The following is a 20,100-nucleotide window of genomic DNA, read 5'->3' on the forward strand; positions in this document are numbered from 1 at the left end:
CTTTATGTCCCTGGACTCCTGAGGTTTCTCATATGCTGCTGGAATGAAGGTTGCTGCTTTCCTCCTCATGCATGTGTCTTTTATGCCCCCAAACAAACTTTGCTAATAGACACAGAAGTCCCTAAGCACTTTTAAAAGTATTGAAAAGTAAAAATCATATCCTAACAGGGAGAAGTCTGTTTATGTTGTACGAGCTTGAGTACTTGCATGCTATGGGTACAGCAAAGCTTTCAGAACTAATTCAAGTGCATTAAGAACAAACTTTTCCACCTTGTCAGTTCCTAAGTTAATGAGGACCCTTCCTTGCACACTGCAGCCACCTGAAAAAGAGTTGTTAGCCTTTGCAAAGAACTTCATCTAAAAAAGAGTGAATGTTAGCAACGTGAGCATGGCAAACACATTTTCCCTTCCAGTGAACAGCACAATAAACAGCTTTGTGTCACTACGTGAAAGAGTGAATTGATAGCTGCAAACACAGACATTTAACCTCATATGCTGAGGGGAAAAACACACATTTGGAAAAGAAAAAAAAAGGACTGTGTTAAAAAATGCATTATTAATGTACAAGTTGAGAGAGCAAAGGATCACAGGATGTCAGGGGTTGGAAGGGATCTCCATAGATCATCAAGTCCAATCCTCCTGCCAGAGCAGGACCATAATCCAGTGCAGGTCACACAGGAATACATCCAGAGAGGTCTCAAAACCCTCCAGAGAAGGACACTCCACAACCTCACCAGACAGCCTGCTCCAGTGCTCTGTGATCCTTACAGTAAGGAAGTCCTTCCTCATGTTGAGGTGGAACTTTCTGTGCCATAGTTTATACCCATTGTCCCTTGTTCTATCACAGGGCACAACTGAGAAGAGCAAGGTTATGGGAGGGGGGGAAAATAAGTCTGCAGAATTCTGTGTGTTATAGGTCTCTATTCCCATGGTTTTCTCCAAGAAAGATCCTCCTAATAGTAAACTATTACTGACACAGTGCTAAAAGCATCATTTGGTTCTGAGTGACAGAACAAGAGGACACAGCCTCAAGCTGCGCCAGAGCAGGTTTAGGCTGGACGTTAGGAAAGTTCTTCACAGAAAGAGTGATTGGCACTGGAATGGGCTGCCTGTGGAGGTGTCCCTGGAGGTACTTAAAAGGAGACTGGATGAGGCAGTCACTAACATGGTTTAGTGAATAGAAGGTGTTAAGTTAGACTCATGATCTTGAAGGTCTTTCCCAATCTGCTTGATTCTGTGATTCACCTCAGAGACCACAGAAAAAGGTGATTAACACAAAGGCTGCTTTCATTTTGAAGTCCTGTTTTTTTTACTTAGCTGTAAAGTTAACTTAAGCACAGCCTATATAAAAAAGAGACAATAAGACAGAGATGCTCAATGCCTGCCCATAAATAAATTTGAGGCACATCAGTCTCCAAATATTGGCCTGAAATGGAGAAATGTTGACAGCATAAAGCAAAATTAGATGAAAGCAAAGAACTTTCTGTGAAGTTCCATTCATTTTCAAACCTGTCCACTTGGGGTTACCACATTTTGATGCGTTTGTCTCAGCACAACATAGCAGGGTTACAACTCACTTCTCGAAACAGCAGAATGGGGAAATAAGCAAACACAATTCTTGCTTAAAGAACAACATTTGAACTTCTCTCCCAATCCTTTCAGCTCCAAGTACATCTTCTGTTTATGAAATGTAACATAAAGCTTCTTCAAATGCTGGAAGGGGAATTACCACTGGGATCATAGAAAAGCTTCTCTACAAAAAAAGGAAGGTTGGTACAGAAAACAAGAAATATCCATCCTGCTGGGGTCATGCTGAAAGGGTAATGCAAGCTTTGGTAAACAGGCATCAACTCACTGTGCCAGTTTGAAGCTAACTAGAATGTTTTGGTGAGAAGAACTAGACTACAGGCTGTGAAAGGAAAACAATGGTAATGTCTACTGCACTCATAGGCTTGCTGAGATGTGCAAGAACAAGAACCCAAATATAGATAAGGCACTTCTTCCTGGGGCACTGTCTGAGCTGCATTTCTCTCTGGCCTCTCTGCCGTCTCTCTGATTAATCCACTTTGCTTCCTAACCCCCTGGCCAAACCTCCATTCTTCCTTGGGACTGGGGTAAGGTTGAGAGGGGTGGGAGAAGGTGGAAGGGCAGTTGGGAGCCCCTCCTGGGGATTCAGGTTTCTGGGAGGGCTGTTGTGTTTCTGTATTACCTTTTACCATGTCTATTTCTGTCTATAACTGTATATACTGTAAATATCTGCTTGTATAGTGAGCTAAGCTGTAAAAATAAGCTTCATTCATATTTCCAGAGCTGGCTGAGCCAAGTCTGGGTGATTTCTAAAGTGGGGGTGTGGGGAACACCCAAACCACCACACTCACATAAGAAATCACAGTATCACCAAGGTTGGAAGAGACCTCATAGATCATCCAGTCCAACCCTTTACCACAGAGCTCAAGGCTAGACCATGGCACCAAGTGCCACATCCAATCTTGCCTTGAACAGCTCCAGGGACGGAAATCACTTAAATAGTAACAGAGTTAACAAGCAAAAACCTGACAGTTAAAGAAACCTCCAGTGTACGTCTATCAACAGCCCCTTTAACATCATTCCTCAGTGATGGGTAGGTTCAGACTGGGTGTGAGGAGGAAGTTGTTCAGCATGAGAGAGGTGAGAGCCTGGAATGGGTTGCCCAGGAAGGGGTTGAGGGCCCATCCCTGGAGGTGTTCAAGGCCAGGCTGGATGAGACTGTGGCCAGTCTGATCTAGGGTAGGGTATCCCTGCCCGTGGCAGGGGGGTTGGAAGTAGCTGATCCTTGTGGTCCCTTCCAACCCTGACTGATTCTACGATTACGATTTCTCTAAGAGCAATGGCAACATGCAAAGAAACGAATACAGCCAAGTGAAGTCATTACATTAACTTAACATTACCCTTTATTTTTCACAAGTTTGTTGGTTTTTCTTTTTTTCTCCCAAACACACTGTGCATTTTGGCATGGTAGACTTCGAGAAAGTTAGCTTCAAGTTTCTTTAAGTTACAAACAGTAGATACAGTAGGAATATTTTAACTCCATGTTCTCTAAAATAAACGGCAAGTTCAGACCCTTCCGACTGTCATCGTTTCGTTTTTCCTGATACAAAAGTCAAGTCATTTCAAGTAAGAGTGTAGAAAAACTGTTTTGGTTTTGTTTTACAAAAGAGGACATTATTAAAATTTACCAGCATTCTGAAAATAAACAGCAAATTTCCAGTATCAGTCGGGTACAATTACACACTTAGAAAAATAACTCATTTTAAATGAAGGTCACTTGGTGAAGAGAAGTTAATTTTCAAGAGGATGAGTTCTCGAAACAAATCATCAGCCAAGGTAATATTTAGCTCCACCTCCAAAACTAATTTCTTTTCATCTAAAGGTGTGCATTTCTGTGTTGATAGAATTCTTCACTGGGAGGTGGGGAGATTCAGACTGGATGTGAGGAGAAAGTTGTTCAGCATAAGAGTGGTGAGAGCCTGGAATGGGTTGCCCAGGATGGTGGTTGAGGCCCCGTGCCTGAAGATGTTTAAGACCAGGCTGGATGAGGCTCTGGCCAGCCTGCTCTAGGGTAGGGTGTCCCTGGCCATGGCAGGGGGGTTGGAACTAGATGATCCTCGTGGTGCTTTCCAACCCTGACTGATTCCATGATTTAAAATAGGCTGCTGAGATGTTCTCTCTTCGGTGTAACACCAACTTACCCCAACAGCTCTGCATTAAAGATTTGCTTGATTTTGGCTTCATCATTTAGTTGCTACCAAACATACACACCATGAAAAACCTCAGCTGTGTCCCTTTACTGAATAAAAACCACAAAAAGCTTTTAGACAAATTTGTATCTAGGGCTGTTTGTTGCCTTTTAAGATATGTTTTCCAACACAGAAACAGATTCTTTATAACATGTTTTTCCATTCTCCCTCCTTTTAAATCTGCAGAACAAAAAACCAAGCAGGACATGTTTACTTTCTGACTCGAGGCTCAGAGCAGACAATATGAAATCTTCAATTTTAGACCATTTTCCTTTTCTTTTAGCCCAAAGTGAGTTTGCTACCTAGAAACAGTAACTCAAATTTTCTTTTATCACCGTCTTCCAGAAGAAATCTATAAATAAATGTTGAAGTAAAGAACCAAACACTGTTGTTGAAGAGGGAAAATAAAATTAAGGGTCAATAAATGATACTGCAATGTATCTTGTGCCATTCAAGATAGGAAGTCCTTCATGTAAATGAGTGAGTCTTCCTGGGTGCATGAAACTCCATCCTTTCCTGGGAGACTCAATGGAGCAGTTGTACCTAAGAAATTTACATCCACCTCCCTGTAGTAAAAACACAACAACACAAAAACCCAAACATGTACATTGTGTTTTAATAAGCTTCCTTTTTACTTATCAATGACTTAAGATATTCTGCTATTATTAATAGATCAATAATTCAGTTTTCTTTTAATATCCCTACTAGCAATATTGTTTAAAAGTCACCATCTTGTGCTAGTTTGAAGCTAGAATGTTTTGGTGAGAAGAATCAGATTACAGGCTGTGAAAGGGAAACAATGGTGATGTCTACTGCACTCATAGGCTTGCTGAGATGTGTAATATAAATATAGATAACAGAGTCGCTGTCTGGGCTTTGGGCTGCATCTCTCTTTCTCTAACCTAACCTGCCATCTGTGTGACTAAATCCACCTGCTCCCTAACCCCCCTGGCCGACCCCCCAAACTACCTTGAGTGTAAGGCAAAGTCTGGGGTCAGGTAGAGGGGTGGGGAGAAGGTGGAAGGGCATTTGGGAGCCCCTTCTGGAGACTCAGGTTTCTGGGAGGGCTGTTGTGTTTCTGCATTACCTTTTACCTTGTCTATTTCTGTCTATAACTGTCTATACTGTAAATATCTGCTTGTATATTGTGCTAAGCTGTAAGCATAAAGCTTCATTCAATTTCCAGAGCTGCTGAGTCTAGCCTAGGAGATTTTCCTAAGTGTGGGGGGTGGGTGGATAACACCCAAACCATGGCACATCTTCAGAGCAATGCATCTTCAGGCATGCATTTGCAGTCAAAGATTTCCTTTTGCTTCGCTTTAGCACTCCCTAGATAACAACTCATTCAAGCAGCAACTCTGACAAACATCTCTTCAATAACTTTATGTAGATGATACCCAGAGAGAAGCAAATCATATTCACAGGTTGTTTTGAGGACTGCATCCCCACCTAAGACAGCATTTAAACAAAAATTAATCTGGCCATTCCTTCTAAATTGAAGATATGGGTTCTAAAGTAATAGCAAGTTTGATGTACACATTTAGGGATGTATAGAAATGTTATTTCTAAGTCTATATTATTCCCAAAGTAGATTAAATTTCTCTGCTAGTGAAAGCTGAATGTGACAGCCACTGCCCTACTTATCTTCATGCTCTGGGGACTGCTTTATTTGAATCAATATCGGAGCAGAAAATAATCTGTCTCAGGAAAACAAGCAAAAGAACAGGAGCAACAGCTGCAATTTCTTAATTCTGTGGCTAACCTAAAACTGAATCATCAAAAAAGACTTAAAGAAAAAGAAGCCATTTGACTATTCTGTGATTCTATTTCAAGTGTTTGGAAAAAACGACTGGAAAGAAACAAAGCACTTCAGAAATGTTAGAAATGAAATAGCTAACCCCCTCCAGTGTTTTTCTTTGAATCTCTTCTCCCTCACCACCTGAAATAATTTTGATTAATTCAGCTTGACTGCATCCAATAGTTCCAGATCCTCTAATCAAGCAAATGCAGTGATTGCCAAAAAAGGCCAAGTGATAATACATCTCACTTTGTGACAATTGCCTTTGCCTTTTCAGCATGACCTTTAAGTATATCCACTGGGGCTGCAGTTTAGAAGTGTTATTAGACACACAAAAGACAAGATGTCTTAATGAAGTGTGACAACTTACTTGAAAGTCCTCTCCTACTTTGTTGAGAGCGATATTGATTGTGAATGTAGAGGAGTCATGATGAGGTCTTAGGGATCGTTGTCTGTCAGGGCTGTATTTTACAACAAAATTCAGTAAGGCAAACCCCTGAAACAAAAAAAAGCAGTCAGACTTCAACATAGGAACTTCTAAGTCACACATAGGGTGTTGGGAAGTGGCTAAAAAACAGGGAGCAGGAGCCCCTAGAAGCTTGTACTTGGATGTGAGGTCTGAATATTGGAACTGCAGTAAACCACAGCGCTGTTATGTGAAGAAGCTCAAAGGAATTTGTCCTTGAGCATTCTGATAAACAGCTTCTGTGGGACTGTGTGCAGATTAGGTGGGAAATAAGAGGAATATGCAAATTCCAATATTTAGATGCACTAAATGCTATAGCAGTAACCACAAGTAGGGAGGATTATGCAAATCCCAATATTTAGATGCACTAAATGCTAAGGGCAACAAGGCTGGTGAGGGGCCTGGAACACAAACCCTATGAGGAGAGGCTGGGGGAGCTGAGGGTGTGCAGCCTGGAGAAGAGGAGGCTCAGGGCAGATCTCGTTGCTGTCTACAACTACCTGATGGGAGGTTGTAGCCAGGTGGGGTGTGTCCTCTTCTCCCAGGCAACCAGCAATAGAACAAGGGGACACAGTCTCAAGTTGTGCCGGGAGAAAGTATAGGCTGGATGTTAGGAGGAAGTTCTTCTCAGACAGAGTGATTGGCATTGGAATGAGCTGCCCAGGGAGGTGGTGGAGTCACTGTCCCTGGAGGTGTTGAAGAAAAGCCTGGCTGAGGCACTTAGTGCCATGGTCTAGTTGATTGGATAGGGCTGGGTGCTAGGTTGGACTGGCTGATCTTGGAGGTCTCTTCCAACCTGGTTGATTCTATGATTCTAGTGAACAGTACCACATTGCATGCTGTGTGCGCTCACCTTTCTCACCCTAACTGAAAAGTATGTGCTTTGTAACTTGAAGTCTGATGCTCTCAATAAAGAGTGGATTGCTTGGATCACTAGCTCATATTGAGCTGTCTCCTGGCTTTCCCTTCCTGTGCACGATAGGGTCCTTGGAGCTGTTTTGATCAAAGCTGAGTTAGCAACTCAGCCATATTCATCTGAAAGACCTCCTACCTCACATATAAATTACACCTCGTTGTCCTGGTAGGGCATAAATCCTGCCAGGCACATTTAACCCTTGCTCCCCTCCTCCTGCTGTGGGTCTGGGAATAGATGAGCAAACAATGGAGGGTCTGGCCCCAGCAAAGCCTTGAGGGCTAGGGGCTTAGTGCCACGTGTGCTGCCCCTCAATGTGCCTGCGTGGTCAAACGAGGCGTGAAGCCTTGCATTCATTGACTGGAACAAAGATGCTAGTGCCTATTGGCCAGATTCATTTTCAAACTGATGTATTTAATTGGGGGGGTGATTTAGAAACTGCCTTTTTACCTTTTCTGCACTGACCCTCCACTGGGAGCAGCATCCCATTCATAGCCTGATAACTGGGGATCACAGCAGTGATGTGTTCGCAGCTTGCACTAGCTCAGCAGCAGCGACTTAGTTCTTTTCTCCTTCCTTCTGCCTGGAATATTTTGTATTTTATCCCAGGATCATTATCACAACTTTTTGAAGTTTCTCTGTACAGGAGACTTCCTCAGAGACCAAAGCATTGGAGTACATCTGCTGGAGTTAATGCTAAGGCTCCATAAGCAGAGTTAGAATTTTTCCTGTTCCTGTTTTTCCAAGTTCTGATTGTTTAAACTGTTTAATTCTGTGTTCATAAATACCCTCTGTGCAACTACTTCCTGTTGACTGAAGATTCAAAGAATCTCTGGGAATTTTTCTGATTTTTTTAATATTAATTAAAAACCATAGTATTAATACAGAAATTAATCTTCACAATCCATAAACAAATATTCTTTTCCAGCAAAACACTCATAGAATCAACCAGGTTGGAAGAGACCTCCAAGATCAGCCAGTTCAATCTATCACCCAGTCCTGTCCAGTCAACTAGACCATGGCACTAAGTGCCTCAGACAGGCTTTCTTTGAAGACCTCCAGGGACAGTGACTCCACCGCCTCCCTGGGCAGCCCATTCCAATGCCAATCACTCTCTCTGCCAACAACTTCCTCCTAACATCCAGTCTGTACTTCCCTTGGCACAACTTGAGACTGTGTCCCCTTGTTCTGTTCCTGGTTGTCTGGCAGAAGAGACCAATCCCCACCTGGATACAGCCTCCCTTCAGGTAGTTGTAGACAGCAATGAGGTCACCCCTGAGCCTCCTGTTCTCCAGGCTGCACACCCCCAGCTCCCTCAGCCTCTCCTCATAGGGTTTGTGTTCCAGGCCCCTGACCAGCTTTGTCACTCTTCTCTGGACGCGTTCCAGCACCTCAACACTCATCACACACAAACTCTCCAACCAAACCAAATTCAGTGAAATACTTGGAGTCATGCCAGGCAGTAATTACCTGCAGGATTGATAAGCCCATACCTTGGTATAATAGCCAGCAAACACTTTGAGCGTTACCGGTGCAATGAACTCCCTTATGAAGTGCAGCCATTCATTATCCAGCCCAATTTGCTTCATGTGAATATCATCCGTGGGGACATTTTCATAGCCTCCAGAAATACGGCTGTCCTAAAGGAAACAGCATAAAGAGCCTTGAAATGTGGACATGGAATACTTCTGGCACATCTGTAAATATTGACTTGAAGTCAGCAGGCTCACAGAACTGCACCAAAGCAATGTTTTTAGTGGGCATGTGAGCTTGCTCTAGAGTAATTTCACAGCTAACTGCTGCAGAAGAAAAAACACTGAGCAAAGACTGGAAACTTCTTAAGGTGAGTCAATATTTGGATGTGTTGCTTGGAATAAAGCCTTCCTGGGGCAAGAGTTTTATTTCTTGAGATGTAGATGCAACTGAAGTAGTATCAGATCAAGAGAATATAGGCCTCAACTTCACATGATATAAACTTGGAAATAATCTGAAGATACAAGTATGTTAAAATCCCTTCTGGAGGCTCTTCCCTGAAGGAAAATAATGACTGTAATTTGTCTTTGTTTCTGCAGAAACATTCTTCTGATTGTAGGGGATGAATACCTCTATCTTTTGCACACAAACACAACAGCTCACAACATTTGTATGACAAACATTCTTCTGATTGCAGAGGATGAATACCTCTATCTTTTGCACACAAACACAACAGCTCATGACATTTGAGTATGACAAACATTCTTCTGATTGCAGAGGATGAATACCTCTATCTTTTGCACACAAACACAACAGCTCACAACAGTTGTGAGTATGACAAACATTCTTCTGATTGTAGAGGATAAATACCTTTATCTTTTGCACAGAAACCCAACAGCTCACAACATTTGTGAGTTACTGCCTAGGGGAACCAATCTGACAAATTAGTACTAAACAGGTAACAAGTAAAACTTCTCTGAACAGTTAGCAACAGCTAGCCAAGATCAGCCATGGGGAACTGTCATCATTGTCACTGTCTGAATTTGCTAGTTCAAGGTTTATATTGGGTTTCTGTGGCAAGATGTTGGTCATGAGGGGATACAAGAATGGCTTCTCTGAGAAGCTGCTAAAAGATTCCCCTGTGAGGGATAAAGCCAATGCCAGTTGGCTCCAAGATGGACCCACTGCTGGCTCAGTTATCCTTCTCTGTCCTTATCACAAGCCAAAAGCCTCTGTGTTTTCTCTCCTGTCCAGTTGAGGATGGGAGTAATTGAGCAGCCTTCCTGGACACCTGCCCTCCAGTCAGGGTCAACTCACTACAAGTTTAATTGAGGAATGTCTCTAAATCTACTGAACAACAGGCTGTGTGGTAAACTAAACCAGGCATTTTACACCATGAAGCAGATGTCTCAGGTCATCAGCAATTGTTGGAAGTTGTGTTCATTGCAGTACACTGAGACTCATTATAAAGGTACTCACTCATTAAGGTCACGTTTATGTAAGTTGACACTTACTTGGTGTTTTCCACCAGACCACTGTCCAAAATGTTCCATTTCTTCTACCAACTCATCACAGGCTGTGTCAGATAATATAGGAAACCAAAACACATCTGGACATGGCTACAAAGGCACACCAAAATAAATCAGTTAAACAAAATTACACTCATCTTTTTCATTTAATTTCAACTTTTAACAGCTATCTTTCATTTTCAACTGCTGAAAAAGAACAGTCATATATCTTAGTCACTAAAGACTATCAGCTGTTCTTATCTCAGCCATAATTCAGATACATTTAAATAACTGAGTTTTGTCTAGGTCTACAAGCACATTCTCAGATGTGCTAGTTTGAGCCTAGCTGGGATATTTTAATGAGAAGAATTATAGGCTGTGAAAAGGAAACAATGCTGATGTCTGCTGCACTCATAGGCTTGCTGAGAGGTATAAGAACAAGAACACAAACATAGATAACAGAGTTGCTCTCTGGCTCTGCCTGCCTCCCTTCTCTCTCTCTAACCTGCTGCCTGTGTGATTAATCCACCTGCTTTCTAATCCCCCTGGCCAATCCTCCAAACTCACCTTGAATGTAAGGCGAAGTCTGGGATAAGGTAGAGGGGTTACCCACTAGAACAGGTAACTCAAGGTCTCATCCAACCTGAAACATCTCCAGGGAGGAAGCAGCCCTAACTGCCCTGGGTAACCTGTGCAGTGTCTCACCACCCTCACTGCAAAGAACCCTTTCCTAACATCTACTTTCAATCTCCCCTCTGCCACTTTAGACCCATTACTCCTCATCCTGTCATTAGAAGACCTTGTCAATAGTCTCTCTCCAGCCTTCTTGTAGGCCCCCTTCAGATACTGGAAGGTCTCCTCAAAGCCTTCTCCTCTCCAGGCTGCAGAGGCCCAACTCTTGTATCCTGTCCTCACAGCTGAGCTGGTGCAGCCCTCTGAGCATCTTTGTGGCCCTTCTCTGGACTCACTCTAACAGTTCCATATCCTTCCTGTGCTGGGGGCTCCAGAATTGCACACAGTACTCTAGGTGGGGTCTAACAAGAGCAGAGTAAAGAGAGAGAATCCCCCTCCCTTGCCCTGCTGGCCATGCTTCTCTTGCTGCAGCCTAGGAGACATGGGCTGCACGACATTTGCATGGAAATAGCTCTGAATCACAATTTATTACCAGCCAGTCCCACAAATATTAAGAAAACTTCTTCTACCCACCTGTTCTACTATGTTATCAGTGAAGATCTTCGAGTAGTTAGGATTTATATAAGTTTCCTTCCAGTCCTAAAAATATTATTACAAAACATTAGAACACAGCAAATTAATTTCTCAATAACAAAACTTAATTACAGTAATTTGTTCCACTGAAAGCACTGGAAACAGTTTCTTGTATAACAAATTACTTTTCATCATATCAGAAATCACAAAACCTGTTACATCAGGGACATATCTTCCAAGTCTTTAGTCTAGGGATCAGCTGGCTTGTTGAGACTGTGTAATGTCATTTGATTAAGTGGGTGGTAGAGAACACCATTTAGTATTTAGTGCATGAGAAGCAGACATTCTACATATAAAGACTTTAAATCTCAAATCAAATAAATGAATCATAGAATCAACCAGGTTGGAAGAGACCTCCAACATCATCCAGTCCAACCTAGCACCCAGCCCTAGCCAGTCAACCAGACCACGGCACTAAGTGCCTCAGCCAGGCTTTTCTTCAACACCTCCAGGGATGGTGACTCCACCATCTCCCTGGGCAGCCCATTCCAATGCCAATCACTCTCTCTGCCAACAACTTCCTCCTAACATCCAGCCTGTACTTCCCCCAGCACAACTTGAGACTGTGTCCCCTTGTTCTGTTGCTGGTTGTTTGGCAGAAGAGACCAATCCCCACCTGGATACAGCCTCCCTTCAGGTAGTTGTAGACAGCAATGAGGTCACCCCTGAGCCTCCTCTTCTCCAGGCTGCACACCCCCAGCTCCCTCAGCTTCTCCTCAAAGGGTTTGTGTTCCAGGCCCCTCACCAGCCTCGTTGCCCTTCTCTGGACACGCTCCAGCACCTCAACATCTCTCCTGAATTAAGTGGTCCAGAGCTGGACACAGTACTCAAGGTGTGGCCTGACCAGGGTTGACTACAGGGGAAAAATAACCTCAATATGCTGCTTACCACAGGATTTTCAAATATCTGCCAGAGGTCATTGTTGTAGTGGGAGGTATTATAATTGGCTGTAGAAAGAAGTCTTCCAAACTCATGTCTGTTGGTAACGTACATGAAAACCCCCTACACCAAGCAGAGAAAATGTCATCAGCAACACTGTCCCTCCTAGCAAAAAAATAATGTGCTTTAAAAAAGTCTTTTTATGCCTGCATCTTCATAAAAGATAAGACATTAGACATGTGCTGTTAACTTGGAAATGGTAGATTCTAATAACCAGATAGTGCTCTTCATTTGAATTTGTTTTCTAAACACATTGAACCAAAATATATATGGTTCTTATATATATACATAGTACATGTAACACACAGTGGTATTATAGTATATATATACACATTATACATATAACATCTATTGTTATACACAATAACCCACACACAGTTGTAGAAAGGAACAGGGAAAACACACACATACAAGAAAAAGAAGTGACTGGTTGGTTTATTTTCCAGACAGCCTAAGTAAATTTCACTGGAAGCATCTGTTCTCAAGAAAACCAGCAGCTAGGACTTGGGTTTCTGATTAAAACCTGGAAAGAATAAGCTAATAATGAAAGAGCTAATGGAAGTCAGAACAAGGAACTCAGTTCAGAGTATTCACTACATGATCCTTCTGGTGAATGGGCCTGAAATAAAATGAAAAGATACTGGCAAATACAACCTATAAAAGTATTCAGATCAGGTATACAACAGCTGAGCACTTTGACATATGGTCACCTAAGAAATCACTGCAAAATATGTGCAAGATATCAAATGTGTTAATATAGAGCTTTATTATAGAGCTATTAAGAGAAGATATTAACAAAACCTTCTGGATTAGAACTAGTAACAGAAAATAGTCTTTGGTAAAAGAAACTTGGCTTCTGTGAAGGTTTCTTTTTTTGGCTTACTGTTTTTCAGACTAAAACTTCATTTTTTTTTTTAAGTGTTTGGGACTTTTGGATTTGCAGCAGATATAGACAATACCCGTTTGGATACTTTGGTATTTCTGCCTGGTTTTGTCTGAAAAAGAGTTAAACTGTTAGAAAGAATTATTATGTTAAACACATGCCCAGTTTGGGCACTCATCAAATCATAAAATGGCTGCAGCAGGGAGAATAAGGAGGATCTGGGTCAAGAAAAACAGCTTCAGAGTGACACTGATTTCACAGCTGCCCTGTGTGATCACTGAGGAGTCCTGAAGATTCCTAATGCTTTTTCTTTACTTCTTCCTAGGACTGCTGAACCAATTTTAGCTGCAGAAGCACAGCTTCAGCACACCTTGACCTCAGAATCATGGAGAAATCTGCCTGCACTAAAAAATTAACCTCTTTAAGATGCTTTTAACTGGTCATGGACAACATGTCCCTGGCAAAAAAAAAAAAATCTGAACCTCAGGAAACTGAAGAGAAAGGTAGAGCAGTATTTCATTAGAGTAAGTGGACAGAGAAGAAGTATCTTCTTGTGGTAGAATAATACTGCATGTAATAATAACTAATGAATAAAAAAATAAATCAACACCTTTGGGGGTCTGAGCATATGGAAAGTTTCCGAAGAAGGGGAGTCTTTTTCCCTTTGTAAAGTCTAAAATGAAGGAGAATCATCACATCAGTTTTCTGAGACATCATCTTTCTCTTTTTCTGACAGCTATTAGGTTTCCACAGTTACATCAGGGAAATAGCAGCCTTTGGTCAAGAGCTGATATGCCTTTACAGACAACATGCATCTCCAAGCAAAGCTGATGATAGACATGTCAAAGCTGTTTCCACCAGCCCCTTCTTATCTGCTGCAGCACAAAAACAAGCAGGTACCAAACCATCTTACAGCACGGACTGACAGACAGGAGAAGAGAAAGCCATTTTCTGATGAGCCAGTCAGATTAGTTTAATGAGTACAAGGGAAGCATAAGTTTGCCATAACTGACACTGAGGAGGTTTGAATACAACAGGGCTGGAATGTTCTGAAGAATCAGTAGAAATAAAGGAGATCATGCCTTGTTATGAGGGAAAAAAAAAAAATGAATACTTGCCAACTTTTCTTGTTCAACTCAGCAAAATTATTTTTCAATGCTATAGTGTCTGGAAATAGGTCTGGTTTAGGTCTTATTTGTTTCTGTGCTGGAACTAAGTGTAAATATCAGTAGAAACGTGGATTTACATATTCATAACTTTACAGTATAAATAAGTTTTCTCTCATTCCTTACAGCTTAATGCAAGTAATAAATTTCTGATACAGTTATAATCTACCTGGGAAAAAAAAAATTAATCATTCATGCTCCCTAAGAATCATAGAACCAACCAGGTTGGAAGAGACCTCCAAGATCAGCCAGTCCAACCTAGCACCCAGCCCTAGCCAGTCAATCAGACCATGGCACTAAGTGCCTCATCCAGTCTTTTCTTGAACACCTCCAGGGATGGTGACTCCACCACCTCCCTGGGCAGCCCATTCCAATGCCAATCACTCTCTCTGTGAAGAACTTCTTCCTAACATCCAGCCTAGACCTCCCCTGGCACAACTTGAGACTGTGTCCCCTTGTTCTGTTGCTGCTTGCCTGGGAGAGACCAACCCCACCTGGCTACAGCCTCCCTTCAGGTAGTTGTAGAGAGCAATGAAGTCACCCCTGAGCCTCCTCCTCTCCAGTTTCAACAACCCCAGCTCCCTCAGCCTCTCCTCATAGGGTTTATGTTCCAGGCCTTTTATATCAACACTGCCCATCATTACTTTCAATAGGAAACTGCAAAATATTCCAACTGAGCCTGCCAGAAATTTCACTGCATAAAAATGTGCATCATAGAAATCCTTGAAATACAGTGGTAAGTTTGAAGTCATATACAGCAGAGAAGTTCAGCCCTTTTTCATCTGCTGAGGCTGTGCTAATGAGGTGGCTATTACATTGACTTCAACAGGAATTGTCAGTGAATTTAAATCAAATCCATCATGCAGTCAGTGCACAAAGTGCCACAGCCTTGTAAAACTCCTCTGCTCGCAACAGCTTTGAGAGACACACCTGAACGTCATAAAAATTGGCCAGTATTTTGAATTAGGAGTAAAAATATAACATCCCAGACTAATCAAATGAAGCAGCCAGGTGCAGCAGGATACAAAAGTCTTATGCATATTTCAAAGCAAGCTGTTAGATACACCTTACCATTTCCCTGGCATTCCTGCAGAGAGCCATATCAGGATCCAGCTTATCACGCATGAAGTAGTTCTTCTCTTTCATCTCCGATCTGAGAGTTTGTCCCTTAATCAAGTAGACATTAGCCATATAAGGAATATTCCATACTCCTCTGTTAGAAAAAGAGGAAGAAAAATTTAAAAAGGGAAAAAAAAAAGAGAAGCAAAACATAAATGCAAACCATTTAAAGCTATGAAAACCGATTTGTTGTCTATTACATCGAATCAACATCCCTGCGTTTGCTGACCAGACCAAGGAAGCTTCATGAAAATGAAGATGAAACATTTCCAAAACAGTTTAAAAACTGCAGCTGGACATCATGGAAATCTCAGATGTAGACACAGGCAGCCATTCAACTTTTTTTTAACTAGAAAGTTGGGGGAAAAAAAGAAGTTATTGAAAAAAAGAAAGAGTCAAATTCTCCACCAAGTTCTGGCTACAAACGTCCTTTGTTTCCATAGTTAAAGCAGTGTAGTATTCTACACTACCAGATAGAATAAAAGTAATTCTAAACTAGATTTTGAACTGAGTCAAAAGACTTCACTGAGGCTTCACAGAGCTGCTCTGACCTCCTTACATAAATACCCACCAACTGCAGCAGACACTTATTTATATATGAGCTGGGCAGTATCAACAAAACAAACATTGCTGCTGCGATGCTCACTCTGCAGATTTCCTCCCTCTGACTGTCACAGGCACATCTTTCAGTGTAACTGAAAACCAGCCAGTCCTATTCAAGCAAAGTGGTTCAGATACTTTTATTCTTCCAGGACAATGAAAAGGCTTCACCACATGGTAAAGTCAGGCTATAGAATAATTTACAGTACATTCAGGAAAAAAGGCTATGTGACAAAAGCACTTCTCAAGACCTCCTTGAGGTATAGCTGACATAATGAACAGGAAGAAATACATGAAGAAATTATAGCTGTTCAGTTCATCTGCCCCAAAGAGATGAAAGAGTAATTCAATGAAGACAACAATTGTTTCTTTTGACTGAGGTTCCTGAGACACAGAGGTTCAGGGTTGCTATTTGCTTGCCTTCCCATTTTCTGGGTTATGCATTGCTACAGTAACCAGACACAATCAGAGTAGTAATGACTGCCCATTACTAATACCAGCTCATCGTGCCAAGTGCTTTGGTTTCTCATCCAAGCCATAAATGGAGAACAAAAAATAGGGGGGGGAGAGAAATGCTTTTCCACTCCATAGGAAAAGCTAAACAATATAACTACCCCAGGCTCTTCAGGAGCAACAGCATATTGCGTGACAAAGCTAGAATGTTTTGCTAATAACCACACAGTCAGTGTATTGACTTTCCAAATTAGCTTCCAATTACTTACACTCTGTTCCCTTGAACAATATCAACATAATCTTCTGATCGAGCATAATAGCCATCTGGGCTCAAAGCACCCCAGAAGTTGGACCACAGCTTCCCGTGACGAGTTACAAGTGGAGCAATTATCTTTCTGTGAAGTGACATATTGAGTAAGAAAACATCAACTGTTACCTAGACTGCACAGCAAAAATATATCAACTTTACTCAGTCTGGAGCATAGCACAGTTAAAACAGCTGTCAAATTTTGGAACAGCTCTTCTGAACTTCAGCTGGAAGAAAGAGCATGCAAGCACCTACTGGTCAGAAATAACATCAGTGTAACAGAAGCAGATTTCTATCAATCACAGGTGGCTTGATTTTCAGTCAAACCTTAATGACAATGGGTCAGTCCTGTTCAATATCTTTACTGATGATCTGGACCAGAGGATTGAATCCTCCATCAGTAAGTTTGCAGATGACACCAAGCAAGAGGCAGGTGTCAATCTGTTGGAGGAGAGACCTGCAGGGGGACCTTGACAGGCTGGATGGGTGGGCAGAGACCAATGGGATCAGACTAAACAAGGCCAAGTGCAGGGTTCTGCACTTTGGCCACAACAACCCCAAGCAGCTCTACAGGGTGGGGACAGAGTGGCTGAGAGCAGCCAGGAAGAAAGGGACCTGGGGGTGCTGGTAGATAGTAGCTTAACATGAGGCAGCAGTGTGCCCAGGTGGCCAAGAGAGCCAAAGGCATCCTGGCCTGGATCAGGAACAGTGTGGCCAGTAGGACAAGGGAGGTTATTCTGCCCCTGTGCTCAGCACTGGTCAGGTCACACCTTGAGTAGTGTCCAGCTCTGGGCTCCTCAATTCAGGAGAAATGTTGAGATGCTGGAGCGTGTCCAGAGAAGGGTGACAAAACTGGTGAGAGGCCTGGAACACAAACCCTATGAGGAGAGGCTGAGGGGGCTGGGGTACGTAAGGGTTGGTCTCTCCTGCCAGGCAAGCAGCAACAGAACCAGGGGACACAGTCTCAAGTTGTGCCAGGGGAGGTCTAGGCTGGATGTTAGGAGGAAGTTGTTGGCAGAGAGAGTGATTGGCATTGGAATGGGCTGCCCAGGGAGGTGGAGGAGTCACCATCCCTGGAGGTGTTGAAGAAAAGTCTGGATGAGGCACTTAGTGCCATGGTCTGGTTGACTGGCTAGGGCTGGGGGATAGGTTGGACTGGATGATCTTGGAGGTCTCTTCCAACCTGCTTGCTTCTATGGTTCTATGACAAAAAGCATTACAAAGTCTAAGACATGAAAACAAATACAATAGGAACACAGGGAGATTTGGCTTACCTAAAATTTAATAGTCAAAAGAGGAAATCTAAGCTCATCAGAATAAGAAGACTGAAAAAAAGACACTCTGCTTTAGGGAGCGCCCATTGGTAGACAAATTTTGCAATGCTTCTGTTTCATCTACTTTGTGTACCTGATTTTTGGCCTCTCTCTACACTAGTAAATGTTACAATGTAAGGCACTGGCAGCAGAATCTTTACTTGAGCTCCAACCCCTCTCACCAAATCAAAGTAATCATTGATAAATCATCTTTTTGCAATACAATTGAGATTGTCCAACTTATTATGAACAGGCAAACACTACCTACCTACCCAACATGCCAATCTACAAATTGGCAGGAATGGAAGTGCACAGCATGCACAGTGGGCCCACTTGGACAAAAGTGCCTGCTAATAGTCACATCTTTGTATAGCTTAAGAGATCCAATTAATACAAGGAGAAACTGGTCGTTAGAGCTGCTTCATCAGCAGTACCTTTCCTCTGTATTATTGCAACTATGATTTTAAAAGAAAGTAGTAATACTGCAATAGCAGAGTAGTAAGCTCGAGGAAGCTTTGGTTTGGGGTTTTAGCTTTTTGGTGGTGGTGGTTAGAATAGAATTAACCAGAGACCTCCAAGATCATCCAGTCCAACCTATCCCCCCAGCCCTATCCAGTCAACTAGACCATTTTGTTTGTGTGTTTTGGTTGTGGAGGATGACATTGTCTTGTTCGGTTTGTGGGGTATCTTTTATATTTTGTGGGGGACCAACCTTGAAATCACTGCTCAGTGAAATCTTGGTTTCATAAAACTTGCTTACATTATACCATCCCCTTCAGGGATCTCTCAAGAGCTCAAAATTCACATCAGGAAATGCCATCAGACAGGAGCAAAACGCTTTGTGAATTGTTTGCCTCTGAGCCCATGATGAACTGCAGCAATCAAATACCACACATAAACAAAGAAGATTTAACTCTGCAGAACCAGACAAGATCTTATTTTCTGTGGATGGGCCCCAGAGAATTTGAGCTTGAGGAAGAAAGTACAAAATCAAGAGACATACTACACCTGTTCTGTTCCATAAGGAGTCTTAAAGTTTTCGGGTTTGTCAGCACCACATCTGCATCTACGCTGAAATAATATTCACATGCTTTATCCTGGCGACAAAGGTCCCTAAAGAGACAAAAAGGAATGGTTAACTCACACATGTCCAGAAAAGATTCACAATTTATCACACAGTATCAAAGTATCATCAGGGTTGGAAGAGACCTCGTAGATCATCAAGTCCAACCCTTTACCACAGAGCTCAAGGCCAGACCATGGCACCAAGTGCCACGTCCAATCCTGCCTTGAACTGCCCCAGGGACGGCGACTCCACCACCTCCCCGGGCAGCCCATTCCAGTGCCCAATGACTCTCTCAGTGAAGAACTTTCTCCTCACTTTGAGCCTAAATTTCCCCTGGCATAGCTTGAGGCTGTGTCCTCCTGTTCTGGTGCTGGCCACCTGAGAGAAGAGAACAACCTCCTCCTGGCCACAACCACCCCTCAGGTAGTTGTAGACAGCAATGAGGTCTCCCCTGAGCCTCCTCTTCTCCAGGCTAACCAATCCCAGCTCCCTCAGCCTCTCCTCGTAGGGCTGTGCTCAAGGCCTCTCCCCAGCCTCGTCGCCCTTCTCTGGACATGCTCAAGCATCTCAATGTCCCTCCTAAACTGGGGGGCCCAGAACTGAACACAGCACTCAAGGTGTGGTCTAAGCAGTGCAGAGTACAGGGGCAGAATGACCTCCCTGCTCCTGCTGGCCACACCATTCCTGATGCAGGCCAGGATGCCACTGGCTCTCTTGGCCACCTGGGCACACTGCTGGCTCATGTTCAGGTTGGGTATCAATCAGCACCCCCAGATCCCTCTCTGTCTGGCTGCTCTCAGCCACTCCGACCCCAGCCTGTATCTCTGCATGGGGTTGTTGTAGCCAAAGTGCAGCACCCTGCACTTGGAGCTATTGAACACCATCCCCTTGGACTCTGCCCATCTGTCCAGGCGGTCAAGGTCCCGCTGCAGAGCCCTTCTGCCCTCCAACCCAGCCACATCTGCCCCCAGCTTGGTGTCATCTGCACACTTGCTGATGACTGACTCCATGCCCTCATCCAGATCATCTATGAAGATGTTAAAGAGGATTTAAA

The 20,100-nt window shown here is 42.9% G+C and overlaps 1 protein-coding gene across 2 annotated transcripts in view; it reads right to left on the reverse strand.

Moving 5' to 3' along the window:
- Nucleotides 1-2,907: 2,907 nt before the first annotated feature.
- PLOD2 (procollagen-lysine,2-oxoglutarate 5-dioxygenase 2) overlaps nucleotides 2,908-20,100 on the reverse strand; it is a 70,226-nt gene continuing 53,033 nt past the window's right edge. The window contains exons 11-20 of one of the 2 annotated variants that reach the window (XM_064152831.1): nucleotides 18,989-19,093; nucleotides 16,630-16,755; nucleotides 15,260-15,401; nucleotides 13,633-13,695; nucleotides 12,089-12,202; nucleotides 11,141-11,206; nucleotides 9,941-10,045; nucleotides 8,447-8,593; nucleotides 5,945-6,070; nucleotides 2,908-4,342 (exon numbers count right to left, since the gene is read on the reverse strand). In XM_064152831.1, the coding sequence (XP_064008901.1) occupies nucleotides 4,187-4,342; nucleotides 5,945-6,070; nucleotides 8,447-8,593; nucleotides 9,941-10,045; nucleotides 11,141-11,206; nucleotides 12,089-12,202; nucleotides 13,633-13,695; nucleotides 15,260-15,401; nucleotides 16,630-16,755; nucleotides 18,989-19,093 (1,150 nt within the window). In that variant the 3' untranslated portion in view covers nucleotides 2,908-4,186. The remainder of the gene's footprint in view (nucleotides 4,343-5,944; nucleotides 6,071-8,446; nucleotides 8,594-9,940; nucleotides 10,046-11,140; nucleotides 11,207-12,088; nucleotides 12,203-13,632; nucleotides 13,696-15,259; nucleotides 15,402-16,629; nucleotides 16,756-18,988; nucleotides 19,094-20,100) is intronic. The other variant, XM_064152832.1, reaches the window with a different exon arrangement.

The sequence above is a fragment of the Pogoniulus pusillus genome, chromosome 13, assembly GCF_015220805.1.
Source record: "Pogoniulus pusillus isolate bPogPus1 chromosome 13, bPogPus1.pri, whole genome shotgun sequence".
NCBI lineage: Eukaryota > Metazoa > Chordata > Aves > Piciformes > Lybiidae > Pogoniulus > Pogoniulus pusillus.